Raw genomic sequence first — 21,598 nt, 5'->3', positions numbered from 1 at the left:
AGAAGAAATCTAAGAGTGTAGAACCAGAGGTTCTTGCTCGTGAAGTCAATCCAATGCCTGCTCCTCCTGAGATGATTACAAGGAGCACAACGTCGAAAGTTCTTATCACTTGTCTAGGCTTGCATTGTAAGACTAGGGTTAAAAAAATGAAGAGGGTTGATGATATTAAAACGATTGAACTAGACACCCCTTCCCCGTCTCCTTCAGCACTTTCTTCCCCAGCTCTCATGATCGAGCCACAGGGAGAAGAACCTTTTATCTTCGACGAGCCTATGGAGCCAACATCTTCTTCTGATCATGATAAATGGAAGATTGAGGCCTTGAAAGGTATCCCTGCCTCACCTAGACGTGATGAGGGCTCTTCCTCAAGGCATTCTACCACAGAGGATCTCGTGAGGGCTTCGAGACAGGATCCTCATGTGAAGAATTTGTTAAGAGAGATTAAAGGGAAGGCTCTCATGATTGAGGATGATCCTATACCTGCAGTTGTTCTGCACGACGTAGGATCATCCTCCCTTCAACCATATAGTGAAAGCTTCTCTCAACATGAGGTGGACGCTAGTACTGCAACAGCCTTAATACTTTTATTCCCAGGTGGTTTCCTCAACTTGTAGTAGCCTTCTACCACAGGTCCTTTATTTCTCATTCGAATTTCTCATGTAGGTGTCGCTGGTTCCCTATGTATTTATTATAATTACTCCTCTTCAAGACTTCTTACACGATCATGTTTATGAGCTTATTTTCAAATCGTTGTAGGAGCTCCTTCTACTCAAGCTTTGAATGACGCTCCTTAGCCTATGCTTGCAATTCTTGATGTTGAGGCATAGTCAGATGTCAATATCGGCATCCTTCCTATTGCTCATTTGCTGGTTGCAACTAACATTCATGAGCTAGATCAAACCGATGCTGCGATGCTTCCAAATGAAACTGAAATTCTCCCACCTCCTCCATTCGTTGAAGATGCTACTCTCGGGCTAAAAGAAGCTGAGGCCTTTGAGATGCAGGTGGCCCTGAAAGGGCTTTGATCATTGTTCCTGCCGTCTCAAGAGACCTGGTGGAGTCTATGATGAAATCCTACTCAAACTTGGGAGAATGATAAAAGAAGCTAGAGCAAGAAATAGTGAGGTCCATACTAAGGTATTTCTGTTAGTTCTCAAGGCCACTTCATCCTCTATGTCCCAGCTAATGTCAATAGTAGGTTTATTGGGAGCTGATGAGGGGAATATTAGAATATGCATAGAGACATTTAGGAAATAGTTTGGTTTCACAAGATCTAGGTTTTATGTTTATAATTATCGTAACATAGTAACATGATATAATATTGGGAGAGAGCGTTGCACGGAGATGAAACAAGGGAGAAAGAGAGCATGGATATGAAAATATAAAAAGAGATTAGGATATAGATAGAAACATTCTAAGAGATAATTAAATTCTCCATGATTTAATTGATTTATTTTAGAGAGGGAGATGGTCACATAGAGCGAGAGAGAGCACAAGGGATGGAGAGAGATAAGTAGTCTATTTAGTTTCTCTAGGTATTTTATTTTATTTTCAATATACAGCTCTTTCCCCAATTGTAAATTGATTAGAGGGCTTTGAAAGGTATTCACCCTTCCTTCACATGTTCTTGAAACATTTTTGCTCATTTGTTAGTAGGTGTTATAATATTGTTGTTGGTGTTATTATTATTATTATTATTTTGTTATAATGTTGATGAACAAAATAAAGGTCCCTAGTTTTCTTGTTTTCCTTTTTCAATTTGGTCTGAGGGCTGAAAGGGATTCACTCTTCCTTTATGTGTTCTTGTAATATTTTCTTTCATATATTAATAGGTGCTTGATGATAAATGTAATGTTATTATCATTACTTTATCTTGTGATATAGTGTAGAATGAGTGAGAGAAAGTGGGCCAACTTTCAATTTTCTCTTTCCATGTTTTTCACTGTATTTCCCTCTTATATTGAATATTGTTTTGATACATAGTAGGTTTTTGATAATTATGTAGTTATTTACTTCTATTTTAAACTAAGATTCATATTATTTTATATACTTCTATTGTGTATTAATTGATCACTTTGATATGGTAATTACTTGGATTCTTTTTGTAGATAGATTATTAAAAAAATATAAATTTTCCTCCTTTTAATTTATAATGTGATTACAATAGCATTTGACATAAGCATTAGAGAATTGAATATCTTACGAGCTTTTTTTATAATCTTTGTTTATACTGTTTGAATTCCTTATCTTTCATATAAGGGTGTGGTTGGTATAAAGTTGCAACCTTAAACAATCAAATTAAGGCGCACCTCCAAATTTTATTACAAATGTAATTTTGGTGTTAAAATTTTTTAGGATGGCTGGAGAGTCTATTTCCATCTCTAATAATAAAAATTTAAACTTCAAAAATAGTTCAAAACAAGTAGATCTATAAACACATTAAAATTTTGAAAATGGATAGTCCATATAACACGTCGTACGATTCACTATTTTTAGGAGATTTTTTTTTTTTTTTTAATATTCATACATCTTGATGTCGAGATGATCAATTAGATGGTTTTCCAATATCAAAATAACATTTTATGATGGATTTTTGCATTTTAAGGTTGCAACCTTATATAAATTTTTTCCTTCATATAAATCTATTTTTAACTTTTTAATTTTATTTATCTGTGGCATGAATTTCTGTTAATTCATTTCTTATTGAAAGAAATAAGTAAAAAAAAATTGTTTTGTGGACAACTTGGTTTTTGATAAATTATGTAGAATATTTCCTATTCATTAATAATTATTTAGAATAAAAAACCCCTTTATTTTCCTTGAGTTAATGTCGTTATTTTCTTTTTACTTATAAATTCTGAATCATCTATGCACCTTCATTCTTCTTAAGATTATATTCTCCATGTTTTCTTTTTATATTTAAAAATTGTAAATATTTCATACAAGCTTATTGGACACTTTCTTTTCATGTTCTTAATTTCAGGCTTATAAATTTTATGCTCTCAAAATTATGACGAGTTTATTTGAAGTTTTTTTAAATTATTTAAATTACGTTTATGACTATGTCTCCTCTTTTTAATATTTCAAAATAGTTATAAAAATTAGTGTTGCGTATTATTGTCTGCAGCCGAGTGATCCGATCTCGCCAAGAGATCAAACCCTCTACGAGTTGTCAGTAGCGCCAACGCATTAACATCATCAACGTTAAGAGAAAATTTAGAATAATAAAAGGAAGCAAAAAATAATGAAAACTATAAAAAATAATATAAGAGTGAAAAAAAAAAAAAAAAAAAAAAAAAAAAAAAAAAACCAACTTACCAACCACTAGGGCCTTGCGGCGCAGCACTTAAAGAATGAGCCTTGATCAGAGCTGATTGAATGAACACTTATTTTCTTTAAAAAATGATTGTTTTGGATATTAATGGCCCATTTGGGTACATGGATTTTGAGGCATGAATTTTTAACACCTTGGATATTACTAAATCTACTGTTTAACTTGCTCAATAGTAAGGATATTAAAATTCTATAGAAATTAAATATTAAAAATCAACTAACTTTTTTACGATTTCATTTCTACACCAAACACCATTTTTTTTAAATTTTTAAGGCTTGTGGATTCCACTTGTTGAACCCTTGCCCCAAAGCTTAACGTATGTTTGGTAGATATGAAAATATTTGCATGAAAATATTTTCATCTGAAAATTACATTATGCATGTTTGGTACATGACAAATATAAAAGGACCTAGTTTCTAGACGGCCAAGCTCATATATATAGAAATGCAGGCTTCTTAATAATATAATCTATTATCTTAAAACTTTAGAGAGAGAAACTATATCATATTTTAGACTGGGAAATTACTTGAAAATTTTTTAGATAGAGAAACTATCTCAAATTTTTTAGAGAAAAAAATTATCTCAAATTTTACAGAGAGAAAGTGTATCAAAATTTTAGAGAGAAAGCCTTATCAAATTTTAAAGAGAGAAACTATCTCAAAATTTTTAGAGGACTCTTCCAAATTATGAATTTTAGATAGACTCTCTAAAAACTATTTCAAAATTTAAATTTTATAGAGAGAAAGTGTATTAAAATTTTAGAGAGAAAAACTATCTCAAAATTTTTAAAGTGACACTTTTAAATTGTGAGTTTTAAGTAGAGAAAGTATATTAAAATTTTAAAGTAAAAAACTATATCAAAATTTTACCTCAAAATTGATGGTAAAGGATACGTAGAAAATAAAGAAAAGAGGTTATCTTGGTCCTTTTCCACACCAAATTTACAAAAATAGCTATGATTCATGCACCATTTATCTCTCCCCGAAAGTATAAAGGGTGCAGTTTGTATAGAGCCGAGGCTCTAAATGATCAAAGTAAGACACACCTTCAAATAGCGTTCACAAATATGGTTGAATATTGGAAATTTTTATGATAGTATAATATATATATTTATTTTTAATTATAAAATTTAAAACTTCAAAAATAAAGTAGACCAAACAAATCTATAAAAACTTCAAAACCTTGAAAATTGATGGTCCAACAATGCGTTATAAGATGTTATATTTCTAAAACTTGAAATTTTTTTTGTTTCTCCTGGCTCCATCTTGATGTTGAGATGATCAATTTGAGAATATTTGGGCATCAAAACAACCTCTTTTCAAATTTTTGAGATAGACTCTAATTTGATTGTTTAGAGCCTCGGCTCTATATAAACTTTCCCCAAATATAAAAAGCTCAAAAAGGCCGTTTATTCATAGATTTATTTTAGCCAACAGTACAGGCGGTGGATCCCTTTAGAGTGAGGGCGAAATCCATCTGTCATGGTTTCTTCAACCTTACCCCCCTACTGATACTCTCTCTCTTCGACTTTCTCTCTCTATCTACCCATTTCTATCTCTCTTGAAGAAACCCTTGATCTGTTCTCTATCTTCTCGAACCAGGGTTTCAGATGTCTCAGAACGGGAAGCTTATGCCCAATCTGGACCAGCAGAGCACTAAGGTCCTTAACCTTACGGTGCTGCAAAGGATTGATCCGTTTGTTGAAGAAATCCTTATCACTGCGGCTCATGTCACCTTCTATGAGTTCAACATCGAGCTCAACCAATGGGTTTGTTTCAAAGAACTTTCCGTTTTCTTATCTTATTATCATTTCTCTCTTTTTAGCTCTCTTTTGATTTGTTTTTATTGAGGTTTTGGTTGATTTGTTCGTGCTTGATCTTGTTTTGGTTGTTGGTTTCTTTGGTCTTTACAGAGCCGTAAAGATGTTGAGGGGTCTCTCTTCGTGGTTAAGAGGTATGTGTAATCAACGGTTTTGTCCTTTTTTTTTTATGTGTTATTTTCGGGTTTCTCTCTCTGGATGATTTGCTTTTTCTATTTCCAAATTTCTTTTTGTACATTACATTTGATTTTGCTAGAATAAATGGGGTATCCTCTTCTATTCGTATATTTTAATTATTTGGTTTCATTCATTAAGCATCTGTATATGTTTTGTGCTTAGTATCTAGTTTTTTCTTTATACTGTTAGCGATGTCTTTTTCAAACATTTCCCCCGTACGCATGATTTTCCTAAGTTTTTGCATTAGAAAAGTGTAAATAAGTTATTTTACTGGGAATGTGAGGATTTATTCATATATTCTGTTTGAAATGTAATCCTCGGTGTGAATTTTATTTTCTGTGGTTTATTGGTCAAGAAAATTTCTTTTTTTCATGTTCTTTAATCTGAGAATCCCCTTCAAGCCAAAAATTATTTTAAGAAGATCGACCTAGTGCTATGATTTGGTGAGGCAATTGGTTATATGAAATAAACATGTCATTTCGAGATTGTACACATTGTTTGCAACTGGTTATATTCTATGTTTTCTATAGGAAATATAATACTGTATGCTTGTTTTGGGAGTTTTTGTTTTGTTTCCCTATAAGATGATCATTGATGGTACAAATGTTTGTGGAAATGTTGCAGGAACAAACAACCTCGCTTCCAATTTATTGTTATGAACCGTCGCAACACTGGTACAGATGTTTTGTTTTCAAAACTTTATTATCCATCTGTAAAGATATTTATGATGGGCTTCTCAAGAAATTATTTTTCATGTCACACCATGTTTGATTGATTAATTATGCTTTTTATCATGCTCAATGCACTTATATGGAAGTCCATCTCTGGGATGTAATTTGTCAAGTTTTCTGTCCTTGACCATTTCAGGAATCATGTCACTTGATTATCATATATTGAATTGGAACTTTCAATGCTTATATGTCATTGGCACGTTAACAATGATAAAAAAACTCGGCTCGGGCTCAGGACTTGTTCCCTACCCGAGCTGAGTAACTCGGGCTAGTATGAGTGGACTCGCCGGAATTATGCACAAGCCCAAAAAAGGCTAAAATTTTGAAAAAAATTACAATTTTTCAAATAAAAAATAGTAAGAACATAACAAACAATAAACAACATTCAAATATTAAAAAGGATGGAAAAAATATACAAAAGATGGAATTTGGAAAAAAATTGATTTATAGACGTAAATAATTCTGTAAAATCTAGAAAAAGGGCAAAATAGAAAAATAGAGCATATGATAAGAAAAAACTTACAAATCAGCATAAAAAACATCAAGTTATATGTAAGAATTTCTTTTTTGAGATTTGTTTTTTTGAGAAATTATATGTAAGGATGTTTATACATTGATATGGTAAAAATATGTAACTTTTGTAATTATTTTTTTATATTCTTGAGTTTGTACCCAAGACTTAGCTTGGCAAGATACTGAGTCTGAGTAACTTGACGGAGTCCATGTTGACTCAACCAAGTTTTAAAAGCTTGCGTGATACATATGGAGGAAGTATGCCTAAGCGTGATAAAAAATCAGTCTTATACTTGAGCTTTTTCACGTTCAGCTGAAATATGTGCTCAATGAGCATGGCATGATATAATTCCTATCATTGATTGCCCAAATTAAAGATTGTATGCATTGTTTATTTGTAATATTTCAGAAATGAGATAAGCACTGTTCATAACAGTGAAGAGTTTAAGAAACTTAGGATGATATTTTGAGAATCAATGAATTGTGTTTGTTGGCCATTACACTAGTGAATACATTGAGATTGTGATGTACAAAGATGGAAAGAATATGAATAAAATAATTTGAAAAATATGAAAGAGGAAAGTGCAAAATTTTTAAAAGAGAGAGAACAAAAATAGAGAAAAGGAGAAAGCACAGAAAGAATTTCAAATGAAGGAATAGGAAGGATGTGAATTGACACTGTGGAATAAAAGAATGTCAATAGAAAAAGAACCTGACGAAGGTGTAGAATGTGCTCATTGATGAGCTCCCAAAATGACATCTGCAATGGTTTAGAGAATGGAACCATGGGCGGAGTAAACCCCCCTACCCCCCCCAAACCCCCCCAAGAAAAAAAAAAGTGGTGCTTAGGCAGTTTGCTGTACCTTTGGGATGGTTCATGTGGCTTGGGCTGAAGCAATGCACCCTTGAAAGATTGTGGATGTTGGTCAATGAGTTTAATGGCCAGTTGATTTATTGAAGGTGACTCTCACAATAATATGGTTAAAAGAAAGTTCCCTGACTCCAAAAGGGTTCGAAAGAGGCTTTGAATAAATTAAGGATCTGTAATGCAATTTTGCATTTTGACTTTGGGCATGTATGAAGGAAGTTAAATTTGGTGGGGAATGGATTGAGGAGTACTTGATTAACATGGATTTAGGTATTTCTCTGCCACTGAAAGCGAGTTTCTGTAATGTCTGTACACATATTTCTCTTATGTATTGATTATTACTTGTTCTTTTTGTGCATATTAGCAGTGGATATGTGACGGTTATTTATGATTCCATACCATTTTGAAGTTTAAATGAATGCTTATGTGGTGCAATACAATTCGTCATTGCCAATTTTAGATTCTTTGTTACGTGTAGAACTTTATATTGGAATTAGTACTTTCAGAATCTTATGTTGGCATATGAGGTGCCCTTTTAGTTTCTATATTCTCTCTCTTCTTTATTGAGGTGTTCTACATAGGCACTATAAATTTTACTGTATTCTCTTATCTATTTTTCTATTATTATAAAATTTGCATATCTGCTCATGCGTTGCTTTTACTTGCTTGGTTGTTCAAGCAGATAATTTGGTAGAGAATCTCCTGGGTGACTTTGAGTATGAAGTACAAGTGCCTTACTTGTTATACAGGAATGCAGCCCAAGAAGTCAATGGTATTTGGTTTTACAATCCCCGTGAATGTGAAGAGGTTGCAAATCTTTTTAGCAGGTAAAGATGTTATATAGACTTTATTGTGTTGACTGTATCATTACATTAATAACTTGGAGCATCTTAGTTGTTATTTGGCGTCATAGGGATAGAAGAATATACTTCAATTGAGTAAATTGTGCATTATCCACACTTGGAACTATTTATTAGAAGCACCTAGTAGTATCATGAATTGTTTAGGAAACATGAAGAATTGGACGTTAATAGCTAAAGGCTGGGTCCTATATTTAGCAAGGAAAGAGCCTTGACAATACTGATCTGCAGGCATGTTAGAGTGGTTTTACTTTTCCTGTGGTGCCGTAACGTCATCGTTTTAGATGGAGGAATTTATAGTTTGTTTGAAGTTGACTCTGAAAGTGATAAATGGATTCAAATACCATAAGGATAGCAAGTAAATTTGCTATTATATGCTGTCCTGATGCTGTTAAATTTATAAGCCGTCTTTATGCTATTATATGCCAAGGAAGGTATATAAATCTATGAAAAAAAGAACTGCATATAAATTTCATGGACCAGTATTACCCTTGTTGTAAGGAAAGTATTGTGTACTTTGTTTAATATTGTATTTCTGTTATATAAACCCTTATGCATCCGACATATTTGCATTTTCATGATATAATTTTTATATGGAAGGTGATTATGAATTGATACTGCAGAAATTTGCGAAGTCTCAATGTTACTTGATTTTATCATAATTTCAAGTTGCACTGGATATTTGAACTATGAAAATGCATATTTGATTATATAATGGATAATGTCTTTTGTCGAAGGCTAATTCTATTGGTTTTGGATGAGGTCATCTTTCCTATGCAAATTAATTTTTTTTCCATGATAGATTTCTCACTCCATGTTTGTCGTTTAATGTTTTTAGGATACTCAATGCTTTCTCCAAGGTGCCCCCAAAACCTAAGGTTTCAACATCTAAAAGGTAAAAATTGTGTTCCCTATATTACCGCGAGGGCATCAATCATGTATCTGGTTCGTCCCTACCTGTTTTTACTTCTGGCATATGTAGTTTCCATCATGGAACTTGTTGATCATTATTATTTGTTTTCTTGACTTCTTAAGAACTTTTGTGTCTTAGCTGGAATGCTTGTCAATTTTGCATTGTTAATGAACTTGATGTGGTTTTGATTCTTTTCTTGTGAAGCACTGATGAATATTTGTTTTTTGTGGGACATGATGTATTTGGTATAGCATATATGGCACATATATCTATGGTATATTATTCATGTGCCCTTTTTTTTTTGTTTGGTGAGACAAAATTATTTTGCATTTTTAGTTTAATAATTTTTTTTGAGAAAGTTAACTTTGTATTACTGAGAAGTGATAGATTACAGAGATAAGATGATCCGAGAGCACCCTCATGGCGTGTCTCTTAGTAAAAAAATGCGTCAACCAGCCATTTACAAAAAAATGGGCTTATAGGACCCGACCGATTACAAAGATTTACAAGAATTTTTCAAAAAATAAACCAGGGCTGATAGATTTGCCCGAACACAAAAAAGTCTTCTTGTGTGCCTGTTGTCCAGAACAAAAAAGGATTAGGACCGGGCGTGTTCTTCTACTTGGATTCTAGCTCCCTCTTTCCCCACGAGATCTGAGAGCTCGTTGGATAGGACCGGGAGTGTTCTGCTACTTGGATTCTAGCTCCCTCTTTCACCATGAGATCTGCGAGCTCGTTGGACGTCCTCTAGATATGCTTCCAAGAGACGTGTGTATCCCTGCAAATGTGAGAAATTTCATCAAAAATTGAGGTTAGGTGTCATGGTGGTGGTGTCGTCCCTGTTGCCCAAGAGAGAATATTTTTAGTTTAATAATTACTGTTGGAAAAGGAGAAAGGTAGTGAATAGAAGAATTTGGAAGGGGTTTCTGAAAGTTAAAAACTATAAAAATCATGTCCCTTGTGTTACACTGTTCCATTATTAAGCAGTTAGGTATTTTCTTTTTGCATTACTAGTTTTGAAATAAGAGATGACAGAGTTGTCTCATTTACAGTTCACTGGTGTCTAGTGTTAAGTGCATCAGAGCGAGGCATTCTGAGGTTTAGAGTCTATTTCTTATTTGAGGTGTGTTTGTTGAAATGCATCTCACTTGCTTTAGTTAGTCGTGTTTATGAATTAACGTACTATCTATACATGTGCTTTAAACAATGCCTTCTGTTAAGACAAGTACAATGTTATTGCTTCAGGAATTTCTTCAATGACAACTACATTTTTATTAGCAATTAAAGGTTGTGATTAAATAAAAGTTCGTTGATGGGATCTTATTTTTATTATTTAATAACTAATTTTTATTAAGGTTCTTAGTTGTCAACTTGTGAGGGTTACAGCAGTATGGTCCTGGTCAGCTTCCTCATGCAAAAGAGAAAATTGAGGCTAGATAGTTGTAGGAAAGGTAAAAATGATCTAGGGTTGAGGTGAGCTAGTTGCTCTTAGCCTTCGTTTGGTGAATGATTAGAATTGGTAAACAAGAACAAAGCAATCTTTATGGATTAGGAACTCTTTCTTTTTCCGTTGGTGATTATGTCCGATTCAACCTTCAAGGTGTGTGATTGTCACTATAAGTGTTTTGAGACTCAGCTGAGTACCTTATGAGGTGAGTTCCAGGGGCCAGCTTGCCCTTGTTTAAAACATAGTTGTTGGGATGGGAAGAGGGGGATCAAGAAATGCTAGATATCCCTATGGCTAGGAGCATTGTCCACACAATGCACATGTCAGGGGTCTATATCCCCGAATGTCAAGGAATCATGATGCAGGAAAGGAAAGTGAGAATTGAAATCCACCCCTTTCCTTAACCTTAAACAAGTAAAATCTCCAATAATGGAGAAAGATCATGACTATAAATCAAGCTAAGAGAAGCTTCCCTCTTTTATAAAATAAAATTTATTCCAATAACATCGTCCTCCTAAAATGTGACATCCGACCTTTTATTAGCTTATGAAACCGTAAAATTGACTTGAGATCCAAGTAAACATTTAAGACTCTGAAATACGCCAAAACAATACTAAAATTTCAGGAATACCCTTGTGAACAGTAATCCGCAATGGTAACGTGTGAATAATAACATGAACAATAAATAAAAATATAAAAAAAACAATTAGAAACTCTAAAAAAACTTAAAAACCCTAAAGATAAACCTTAAAAAATATACATCCTTTGAAATTGAATAAAATAAAAAATAAGAATAATTTTTCCTCCATCAGATCGAGAACCCAACCTCTTGAGGATCTTGATCCCGACCTTTTAGGATATTGATGCCGATTTCTTGGGGTTCTTGCTCCCATCCTTGAAGGAGTGTATGGTGTATACTCTTTTGGGGATCTTTATATTTATAGGGAGCAGGCAATGAAACTATTATTAAAAGTATAGTTGTGTTGCTAGTTGGCTATAAATAAAGAAAATCTATAGTCTAGTTGTTATCTTGGTCCCTAAGGTGGGAGTTGAGATCCTTAATAGTCAGAATCAAGATCTCTAATAGTGGAGATCAAGATTCCAAAATTTAAAAATTGAGATCTCTTGAAGATCCCTATCCTAGGGTGTACTTGTGCGAGATTCTGAAGCGGGATCGCCACCAAGGTTGGCAGATTCTGACAACTATGGTTTGAAATTGTTAAGAAGTCCAAAATTTAATTAAAAATTTTGAAGATATGATTTATAAGTACTTTTTTTTTATTGAAAATGATTTATAAATACATTTTGATATGATTTATGTGGTTTTCATAGTGATTTGGGAACTTTTCTTATTACATACTCGAATTTGTTGTTTTCCTTTTTTTTAATTTTTTGAATATTTCAACATATAAATTAAAATTTTCAATAATCCATCTTTTATATACCTTTTGAACTTCTAATCGTTTGTATTACTTATTTTACTTTTTGCTGATTTTTTATTTTTTTTAACATATGTTCTCATTTTCTTTTTTGAGTTTTTGGGGTTCTTTCGTCTTGTACAGGACTCAGTATTGACTGAGTCCACTCAGACTTGGCCGAGTTACTTAGCTCGGGCCAGGGCCGAGACTTAGGCCTGAATTGAGAACTTTGTTCACTATAAGTGGCATATATAATAGTTGTTGGAAATGATTCTAAATCCAAATCGTTTTAGGAATCAGAATCATGGGTGGCTAGAAGATTCTTGTTTTTGGAATTGACTTCCATACAAGAGGAATCATTAGAAACGAGATTCTTATTTTATAGGAATCTAGATGAGACCAAAATGGAATTGAGATCCCTACTAATGCAACCTAGACTATTGCTCTTGAGTATCTAGATAAGAGGGCCAAGCTTAAACTTTATAAGAGGAACCGTAGGAGGGCAAAATAGTCAATGAATTTATACTTGTATGTCTTTTCTTTTATTTATTTTTTGAGTCATTTTATTTATTTAGGGGCAGAAGTAGTAATTTCTAGAGTCCTTTTGTCTTTTTATTCACGTAAAGTCTTTTATAATGAATGACCATGACTATATTAGTTGAATGGCTAGGATTAATAGTTGTCTAAAGTTCTTATATGAGGGATATCCTCAAACATATGGAAGCATCTTGTTATGGACTTTATTCACAACCCTAGATCAACCTGTGCTCCTCTTTTTATCTTTTGGTTTTTGCATCTCTCTCTCTAAGTTTGGATCTTCCTTATCTTGTTCTTTCCTAAACCCTGGCTCCAAGCTACTTAGTCTATGCCACCTATGTAGATGGAATCTAGATTCCTAGCTTTATGGAATTAAGTTTACGACCTATTTGGAATCGATCAATATGGAATCCAGATTCCTTCATTTATAGAATTAAGATTCTAACATCTTTGGAATTGAGATTCCTAGGCATTTCGAATTGAGATTCATACTAGTTTGGAATCGAGATTCAACCCATATTGGAATTGAAATTTTATAGCAACTTGGATTCATGTTTTGATTCATTTGGAAATTGAGATTTGTAACCCCCTTTATAATTAAGCATCAAACGGACACATGGATAGATAATGACAGATGTAAAAGTTAGTAGGAGATTACTTATTGGATTAATACAATGCATACTTAAAGAATTAAGTGGAGAACTTGGACCACCACTTTGGTTTCTATTAGTTAGTTCATACTGAAAAAGAGGACTGCACCTTTTAGTTTGACATTGGAATGAAACTTGTTAAGAACTTAACTCTAGACTTTTGCATTTGGATGCTGATTTATGGAACCAAAACTTCGGCAATGCGTTCATCAGTTTGTTGTTCGGAGCACACACGAACTATGGAACATAATTGTGTCCAGTTTTGGTTTCCAAATAACTCAAATCAAAATCCATAAATATTTCAACCAGTCTATAGGTCACATATTTATGGACTTAGAATATTAGTATTTGATTTTGTTGTATTACGATTATTAAAAAAAAAAAAAGATCGAACTTCTATGAGAGTGGAAACGAGATTCGATGTTTGATTAGTTCGTTCTTTCTTGCATCTATGAAACGCTGTTGTTCAGGAATCTAGTTTCGAAAGCTATTGAATCGAGTACTATTACATGTGGAAACCAGTTTCAATAAGTGTAGAATCGAGATTCACCAATTGCGGAATCGAAAATCAGTAAAGATTGGAAACAAGATTCTACAAGTGTTCGATCGAGATTTCTAAAATAAGGAATTGAGATTCCAGACTTCACGGAAACATGTCCCGTGAATATTCCTTTTCAGAATTGTTGAGTGGAGGTTCTGAATCGGAATCGCGACCTTAGGTGAGAGATTCGGGTAACTATGTTGCATGTATATATATATATATATATATATATATATATAGAAAAATCTGGGATTAGCCCACTAGTTCATATGAACATATGAGCCCAACAATCTGGGCCGATCTGACGATCACGGATGTCCTGTAGTGCTTGAATTTTAATTTGTTTTTCTACAAATCCAAATCACTTGAAATTTTAGGAGTGCGTTCATCAAAAATAGTTGAATCTTCGAAAAATATCAAAAAAAAAATTTTACGTGAAATAAATTGATCAAAATACCCCCGAAATTTCGGGGGTATTTTGGTCATTTTATTTTCTGCGAATACTTTTTTTATATATTTTTATTAGGTGCACCTTGATGAGAAGAACACATGCCTAAAATTTTAAGTGATATGGATTTGTAGAAAAAAAAATTAAAATTCAAAGACGAAATGAGGTCGTGATCGTCAGATCGGTTCATATTCAATCTGGGCCGTTGGGCTCATATGTTCATAATATATATATATATATATATATATATATATATATATATATATATATATATGTATATATATATATATATATATGGAGGATTAAAATTGTAGGTAACCCTTGTTTGGTTGCAAATGAAGAGGAATTTGGATTTAGCATGGATGGCCATTTGTTGGATTTTCACAATTAACAATGTTTGTGGTAGTATGGCTGCCACATCCCCCAAATCCTTAGTCTCCTGCATAACTCCATGATCCTTTCATCCAAAACCCTAATTTCTCACCCCCAACAAAAGTGACTCCCATTTCCTTTGAAAATAGCCACGAGATAGGTGAGTGAGAGTGTGAAGAGAGGAGGGGCATGAGGCATATGGAGACTTTAAAAGTATGCCTCTTGCGCAAATAATGAAATTGTGATATGAAGATGTAGAGAAGCGGGGGTAGTGAAATAAACAGAGAGATAGAGAGAAAGGGTGAAAGGGTGAAAGGGAATGAGTGAAATTGAGAATTGGAAGCCTCTCTCACTTACAAATAGAGAATTCACAATTTATAAATGCAGAGAAAGGGAGGGAATGAGGTACATGGACAAAGCAAGAGATAAGATGCTGAGGGGGGACATGAGAAATGAAGAACTGAAAGTCTCTCTTGCAAATAGCAAAACTGATAGAGATGGGGAAAATTGACAAATAGGGAGACTGTCTGATCTTACGGACCTGGAGCATCTGCTTCAGAGATGAAACCCCTAAACCCGAGTTCTCTTCTCAATTGTTGTTGCTGCGTGAACCAGATGCATCAGTGTTACTTGGTGAATCAAACGATGGGTGAGAGTCCACAAAATCTAACCCACTTTTCTTCAGCTTCAACTCATTCTGGCTCGCAAGAGAAGCACATATACAAGAGGGACTCTCCAATACCAGTAGGAGTATAAAGAGTGTGTGACAGTGCTCATGACTATGAGCTTGATATGAAGTTGGGATAACCTTGCTCGTGAAAGTGAGCTGAGTGCCATAGGATTTATGGGGATGCACACTGATATTCAATGTATTTGGCAGACATGAGAGGCTTGTGGAGCCTCTGCTGAGCTTGAAGAAGCCATTAATGGAGCTGGGGTTTTTGGTGAAGAAGTAGCAAATAAGGAATGAGAATGGAATATAGGGTTAACTTCTGATGTGCGGTCGTGTATGGAGCTGGAAAAGTTATGTACAATTACATTCTTGCTGAAAATCTAGGGTTAGTGCTTGTCAGGCTGTTCCTCTCTCTCTGCCCTCCCCTTTCACTCTCTCAGGTACATGGCTGACCGTGGTTTCAGTGAGAGAGAGAGAGAGTTGAGGGCTTTGGGTGACTTGGGTCCTTGCTGATGATGAGTGAGTTTTGGAGATGAAGAAAAGGTAGGAATTTTTTTTTTGTTTTTTTTTTTTCTAGAGAGTTGAGGGCTTGGGTGTCTTGGTCCTAGATGATCAAAAAGTGTAAACAAATTTTTTTTTTAAAAATGCAAAATAAAATCTAATAAAATATGAAAGGTATATTTAAAGCATGATTAAACGAAGCACATCCAAATGAAGTTGAAAATTAATGAAAGCAATGGATTTTAAAGAATCGATTTGTGCTCAGGGGTATTTTTGAAAAAATTTTAAAATATGGAAAAAGGTAAAAATAAGTATTAATGACCAAATTTTTTTTTAATCTTTGTCAAAATGATGAAAAAACATTGAAAAATGCATTACAAACAAAATCCCTTTTTTCGGGGGGATTTTATATAATGCTGAATTTTTTTAAAAATACTTGGCCAATTCACGAAAACCGGCCGAAATCATAACTGGCTGGTTCCGATCTAACCGGGTCTAACTAGGCGGTTAGAATTTGAACTGCCCGATTTTTCCTACACTGGTTTGGCCCCTTATTTTTAAGTGAAGCATCCATCCTCAATTTTACAAACAAACCAATAACCATTATGCTTATAAACCATGGTTTGAGGTAGAATCCAGATGTGGCCTTACCTTACAAGTAAAGAAAATAATAATGGTCAAACAAACCAAGAATCCAAACTAGATCTCGTGGACTGGGCATCACAATCATGACATTGTTGCGATACCCTTAATTGAATAAACACTTTGTGATTGCAAGTGCCTCTCTTGGTTTGCATGAAATAAACGTCCCTTTTGTTTGGCTTGAAACATTTATAGAATCTGTTGACCATAGTGATGGACTGATGGTGATATAAGGTAGTCTTTAATGTTTATTAAGACGAAGCAACATACAAACATATTGTATGTAGCCAAAAAATATAAAAATAAAAAAGAAAAAAGAAAAACATATAGACAGTCTCGAGTATGTCTATCTGACAATTGCATCTACCAATCTATTTCTGCCATGAGTATTAAATTAAAATAAATTTAGATTTTGAAAATCCTTTGTTAGGTTTAGGAGTGCTCCAGCGAATATTCTAAGGACAGAGAAATGCATTCGGCTTAGAATTTCATGTTGTTTGGCTTCCAAAATAAGAATTTTCTTTCTGGAATTTAGACATATTGAGTTAAGGAGTCCTTGTTCTTGTAGCTTTGAAAATATGGGATAGGTTTGGGTGTTTGCTTTTAAGAAGGGCCTCCAGAATGGATTCTGGCAGCGTTTGCATGAGATGGGTTGGTGGTCAATGGTATTGGTTCCCAACACACACTTCCATTTGCATTCATGCAAAACACCAATAAAAAGCAGGTGTTTTGCATTCTATGTAAAAAGGGCACCATACGCCCTTTCTCTTCGGTATGGAACGTAATAACGCAATGACACTAATGCATTACCTTTGTTATCCAAATACATTTCTCAAAGAAAGCAAAAAGTCTTGTGAACTCCTTTCCCCCTCCTCTCTCTCTCTCTCTGTCTCTATTTTCTCTTTTGGTAATACACAAGGAGCTGAGATGTATGGAATAATTTTGAGCATGAAAGCCTAGGTTGCTTTGGCATTTAACGTTTTTGTGAGTCCATGGGTTGGGTTGGAAATTTTTTGGGTTGGGTTGGAAATTTTTTTTTTTTCTGTTTCTCCTTTTTTTTTCTTTTTATTTGTTTTTCTTTTTGGAGGGGGGGAGGGTGTTAATGATCATTAGGAAGGGCCTCAGTTGCAATTATTTCCTTGCACATATATACCACAGGCCCCAGTGGTAATCATCTCTTATATGCGTGTAAATGTGCACATGTTTGTCCATTTCATTGTCCAGAAGAATCCCTACTCAGCTTCAAAAAGGAAAAAAAAAGAGAACCCCTACTTATCGAAACAAATTACCTCTACCAACTCAACAGAAAAACCCTAATTTCTTCAATAAAGCAACATATTTTTCCCAAATAGGATATTGAGTCGCTTGTTACTTTGATATAAATGACAGATATGTACTGCATTTAAATAGAAGCATGCCTATTTAGGCTCCTCTCTCTTCCATTTCCTTCTCTTGTCATGTTTTAATTAGAGATATGATATGCATTACTAATATGAACTGCATGATTTAGGCTCCTCTCGTGCCTTACATATTTTAACATTCCCAAAATATCCTCAACTTTTTAGTCTAGACAAAATCCTTCTGAGATTTTTGGACTTGTTAATTAGATTTACATGATGATGCAAATTAATTTGGAACTGATCGTCTAGACTCCTCATCTCTCTTCCTTTCTCCTTGTCCTCTTAGACCTTTCCTTTGCTCTCCCTCCATCCATCAGATCCCTACCTTGCGCTCCAGCTAGACCTACTGCCTGCCAACCCTTTCTACTAGAGGGCTGAGACTCGCTAGATATAAGTGTACATGAAATAAAGAAGTTTCGACTTTGCTCTTATATGAAACCATTCAGCTTGCAGAGAGCTTTCTTGTATAACATTCGTAGAGGCACACACTTATATGCATGTATGCTCATGTAGTAATGTTTTAAAAGCCTGTGGCAAACTTTAGGTGTTTTGATTGATGAAGCCAATCCTGGAAGCATTAGAGTGAGGTTTTCTAAAAAATTATTAAGATTTCAAGAAGAGGAAAATGATTTCAAAATTAATTACAACATACATGGTTCACTGGCTAGAGGAGTTATGTTTTATCTCTTGTCCATCCCAGATTTTTGTGTGTAATCAGTCCATAAGTAGATCCATCACAAAAAGATTGTGCACTTCATCAAATTAATTTGAAGAAAGCATTTCCACAAGGAGACTGACAACAGGACATATGTGTGGCCCTTCCTCTGGCTCTCCTCCCTCAAACGGGATTTAGTGCACAAACTATAGAAGGCTATAGATGCTTCGAATAGGCTTCTAGGACATGGTTTGGGTGATTCATGCATGCTCTACAGCATGCCAGGTTTCTCAGAATTGATCTTTCCTTGTTTGTGAAACATTGAATAAAGTGATTTTGGTTCTACTGTTTTGTTTAGATGATAACATGGTGGCTGGACATGATACCACTTGTATTCTTAAGCTGAAAAGTCAGTTGAAGTTCATCATAAAGGACATAGGAGATCAAAATATGTTTTTTTAAAATGAATGTGAAAATTCCGAAGGTGTATTATTATCCTCAGGCAATAGGTGACCTATTGCTTATTGATAATGAATCATAAGGTTCCAAGCCAGTGGAATTTCAACTATGATGCAACCATATGCTTAAATAGATTGAGACACATTATCATAGATTATTAAGAGGTCTCATTATCATAGATTACTAAGAGGACTCACTATCACAGATTACTAAGAGGTCTCATATACCTCTTAACCATAAGCATAACGTAATAATAACAGCCAATGTTTCTGTCAGAAAGTGCACCAAGAAGTGGAAATATACTATTAGTCACTAAATCAGACTAGAAGAGAGCTTCAATGGAAAAGGTTTGTGGTCATTTATATGACTATATTCTTTTATATTCTCTCTGAAGTGGTGCGTTTATTTGCATATTTTTCTTCTTTAAGTAATTAAAATGAAAATGACGTGCGATTAAGATCTTTGTCTCTTTAGGATTAATGTTTGTGTTGTCCTCTGTCGGTTTCTACAAGAGAACTAGGTTGGCCAGGTGCTTACATAATTTGCTTTCATGATGTTACCTTTCTTAGAAACTGTGATGAACTAATCAGTTGGAGTAAATTTACCCATCCTTCCTGTATTTGCTTTTCAATAGTGAGTTTGAAGAACTTGAAGCTGTTCCAACTTCAGCAGTAATGGATGGTCCTTTAGAACCCTCGTCATCTTCAACATCCAGTGCTGCAGATGTTCCTGATGACCCTTTCGTTAACTACTTCAATGTATGTATTCTAATCATGTTCCTTACTGTATTAACAACCCTGTTTCCAGTTAACCTTGAGAAACTTCTTTCTACTTCTCATTTTTTCAGGCCAGTATGAATATGGGAAACCCTTCAAGTGCTGGAATTCCAGGCCAACCTTTTCAACCACCACTCTCTCTCTCAACAGCGAACCATACACCAAGTCCTGCTTCCGCACCTGCCCCTGTTCTGCCAGTTCCTTCTCCTTCCCCCCAACCCTCACCATCCCCCCTGATTCCTCTCCTTGATACTAGTGATTCAAGCAATAATCGACAAGCCAATCTTGTGAAGCCATCTTCATTCTTCATGCCACCTCCTTCTTCTTCTTCACTTATGCCACCGCCACCTGTTCCATCGTCTACCCCTACTGCTCCTCCTTTGCAACCTCCTGTAAATCTACAGCGTCCATATGGAGCTCCAATGCTTCAGCCTTTCCCACCTCCAGCCCCACCTCCATCTCTCACGCCAACTCCAACATATGGGCCGGTTATTTCAAGAGACAAAGTTCGGGATGCTTTGGTGAGACTTTCACAGGTATGCTCTTCACTTGTTTTTCAATATGAGAAAGAGAGACATATCAGAGTTCTGAAGATCGCTAAATATTCCTGAAATCCTGCTTTTGTTGAAGGGCCTAGAGTTATTTTTGGATCAAAGCCATTGATGAATCCTCGTGATTTCTCTGATACTTTTATTTTGATTGTCTTAGCGACTTCATGTTCAATTTTCATTGTATAACTGACATTCTGATTTCCTGTTGAGAAAACACCTTGAATATTCCAAAGTGACAAGTTTCTTAAGATTTCAAAACATATTGAACTTCGTGTAAGGGGGAGTTCCACTTTGATATTTCCCATTGATATTTTGGCCACTTATTGTGAAAAGAAGTAAAAGTGTGGTCACATGATTCAATCAAAAATTGCCCGCAGAGGTTACTGACAGTTTTTTAGACTGGTGATCGATATTTTGTTGATAATCATGTCATGGATCGAGGCCAAAAAATATGAGACAATGGGACATCATACTTCATATAACATGCCTATTATTATGCATCGAATCGTGCTTTTCTTTTCAAAAAAAGAAATGAGAAACCTGGTAACTTCTCATTCTCTCTCTTATTATGCAGAATGATCACTTTATAGACATGGTGCACCGGGAGATTATTAACTCACATTATTCATAAAGGGAGAGGACTAGAAAAGTCTTCCTGATCTTGGTGTAGCCTCCCAGTTTTTGCATGTCTTACAGGGTTTCATAGAGTGCAGGTATTTGTGGATGTGAATAGAGCTTTTGTTTGTCACAGTTGTGATTATGTATGCTTCTGGTTGTGGTCGATACTCAGTGGACATACTGTTGTTTATTATTTATGATACTTTTTACCAGTTTCCCTTAGGCGGGTATATGTGAAGAAATTTGCGTTATATTACATTTCCCATGTCTTCGAATTTGGATCTCTACATGCAGTTTTGTATAGCAATTAAAATGCTATAGTGGTTCTGTCCCTCTTATGTTCTCTGCTCATTTAGGAAGTTGGTAAAGCCCGCTTTTTGTACTATAATGGTATTTTAAGTTCTCTAAAACTATTTGTGCACTTCTTTTACTTCTCTAAAACTATTTGTGCTATGTACCTCTTGTTGTTGTGAACAGGATCTTCATTTTGTCCCTAGTATGTGGGCGATTTTTAGGGCAGAAACTGTGGTTTTGGAATTTGGTAAAGGGTAAAGGGGTTAATTTATGGAAGGAAAAGTATACAATGAGATGGACCATTTATATTGGATATATGGACCATTTATATTGAATACATCGAGGTCACAATTATGATGATTATTGGATGTGAAATTGGGCGGCTGTATTTATTATGTTGA

The 21,598-nt window shown here is 34.6% G+C and overlaps 1 protein-coding gene across 1 annotated transcript; it reads left to right on the top strand.

The window, feature by feature from the left end:
- Positions 1-4,777: 4,777 nt before the first annotated feature.
- On the top strand, positions 4,778-21,313 carry DCP1 (decapping 1). Its single transcript, XM_006836015.4, has 8 exons — positions 4,778-5,102; positions 5,247-5,287; positions 5,955-6,004; positions 8,125-8,269; positions 9,141-9,197; positions 19,593-19,716; positions 19,806-20,270; positions 20,860-21,313. Exons 1-8 carry the CDS (start codon positions 4,944-4,946, stop codon positions 20,914-20,916), a joined length of 1,098 nt encoding a protein of 365 aa, XP_006836078.1. The 5' UTR covers positions 4,778-4,943; the 3' UTR covers positions 20,917-21,313.
- Positions 21,314-21,598: the final 285 nt, after the last annotated feature.

Source organism: Amborella trichopoda, chromosome 11 (assembly GCF_054954075.1).
Source record: "Amborella trichopoda isolate Santa Cruz 75 chromosome 11, AtrichopodaSantaCruz75HAP2 v2.0, whole genome shotgun sequence".
NCBI lineage: Eukaryota > Viridiplantae > Streptophyta > Magnoliopsida > Amborellales > Amborellaceae > Amborella > Amborella trichopoda.
The sequence above is the reverse complement of the archived record's forward strand: the minus strand, read 5'-3'. Positions and strand labels throughout refer to the sequence as shown.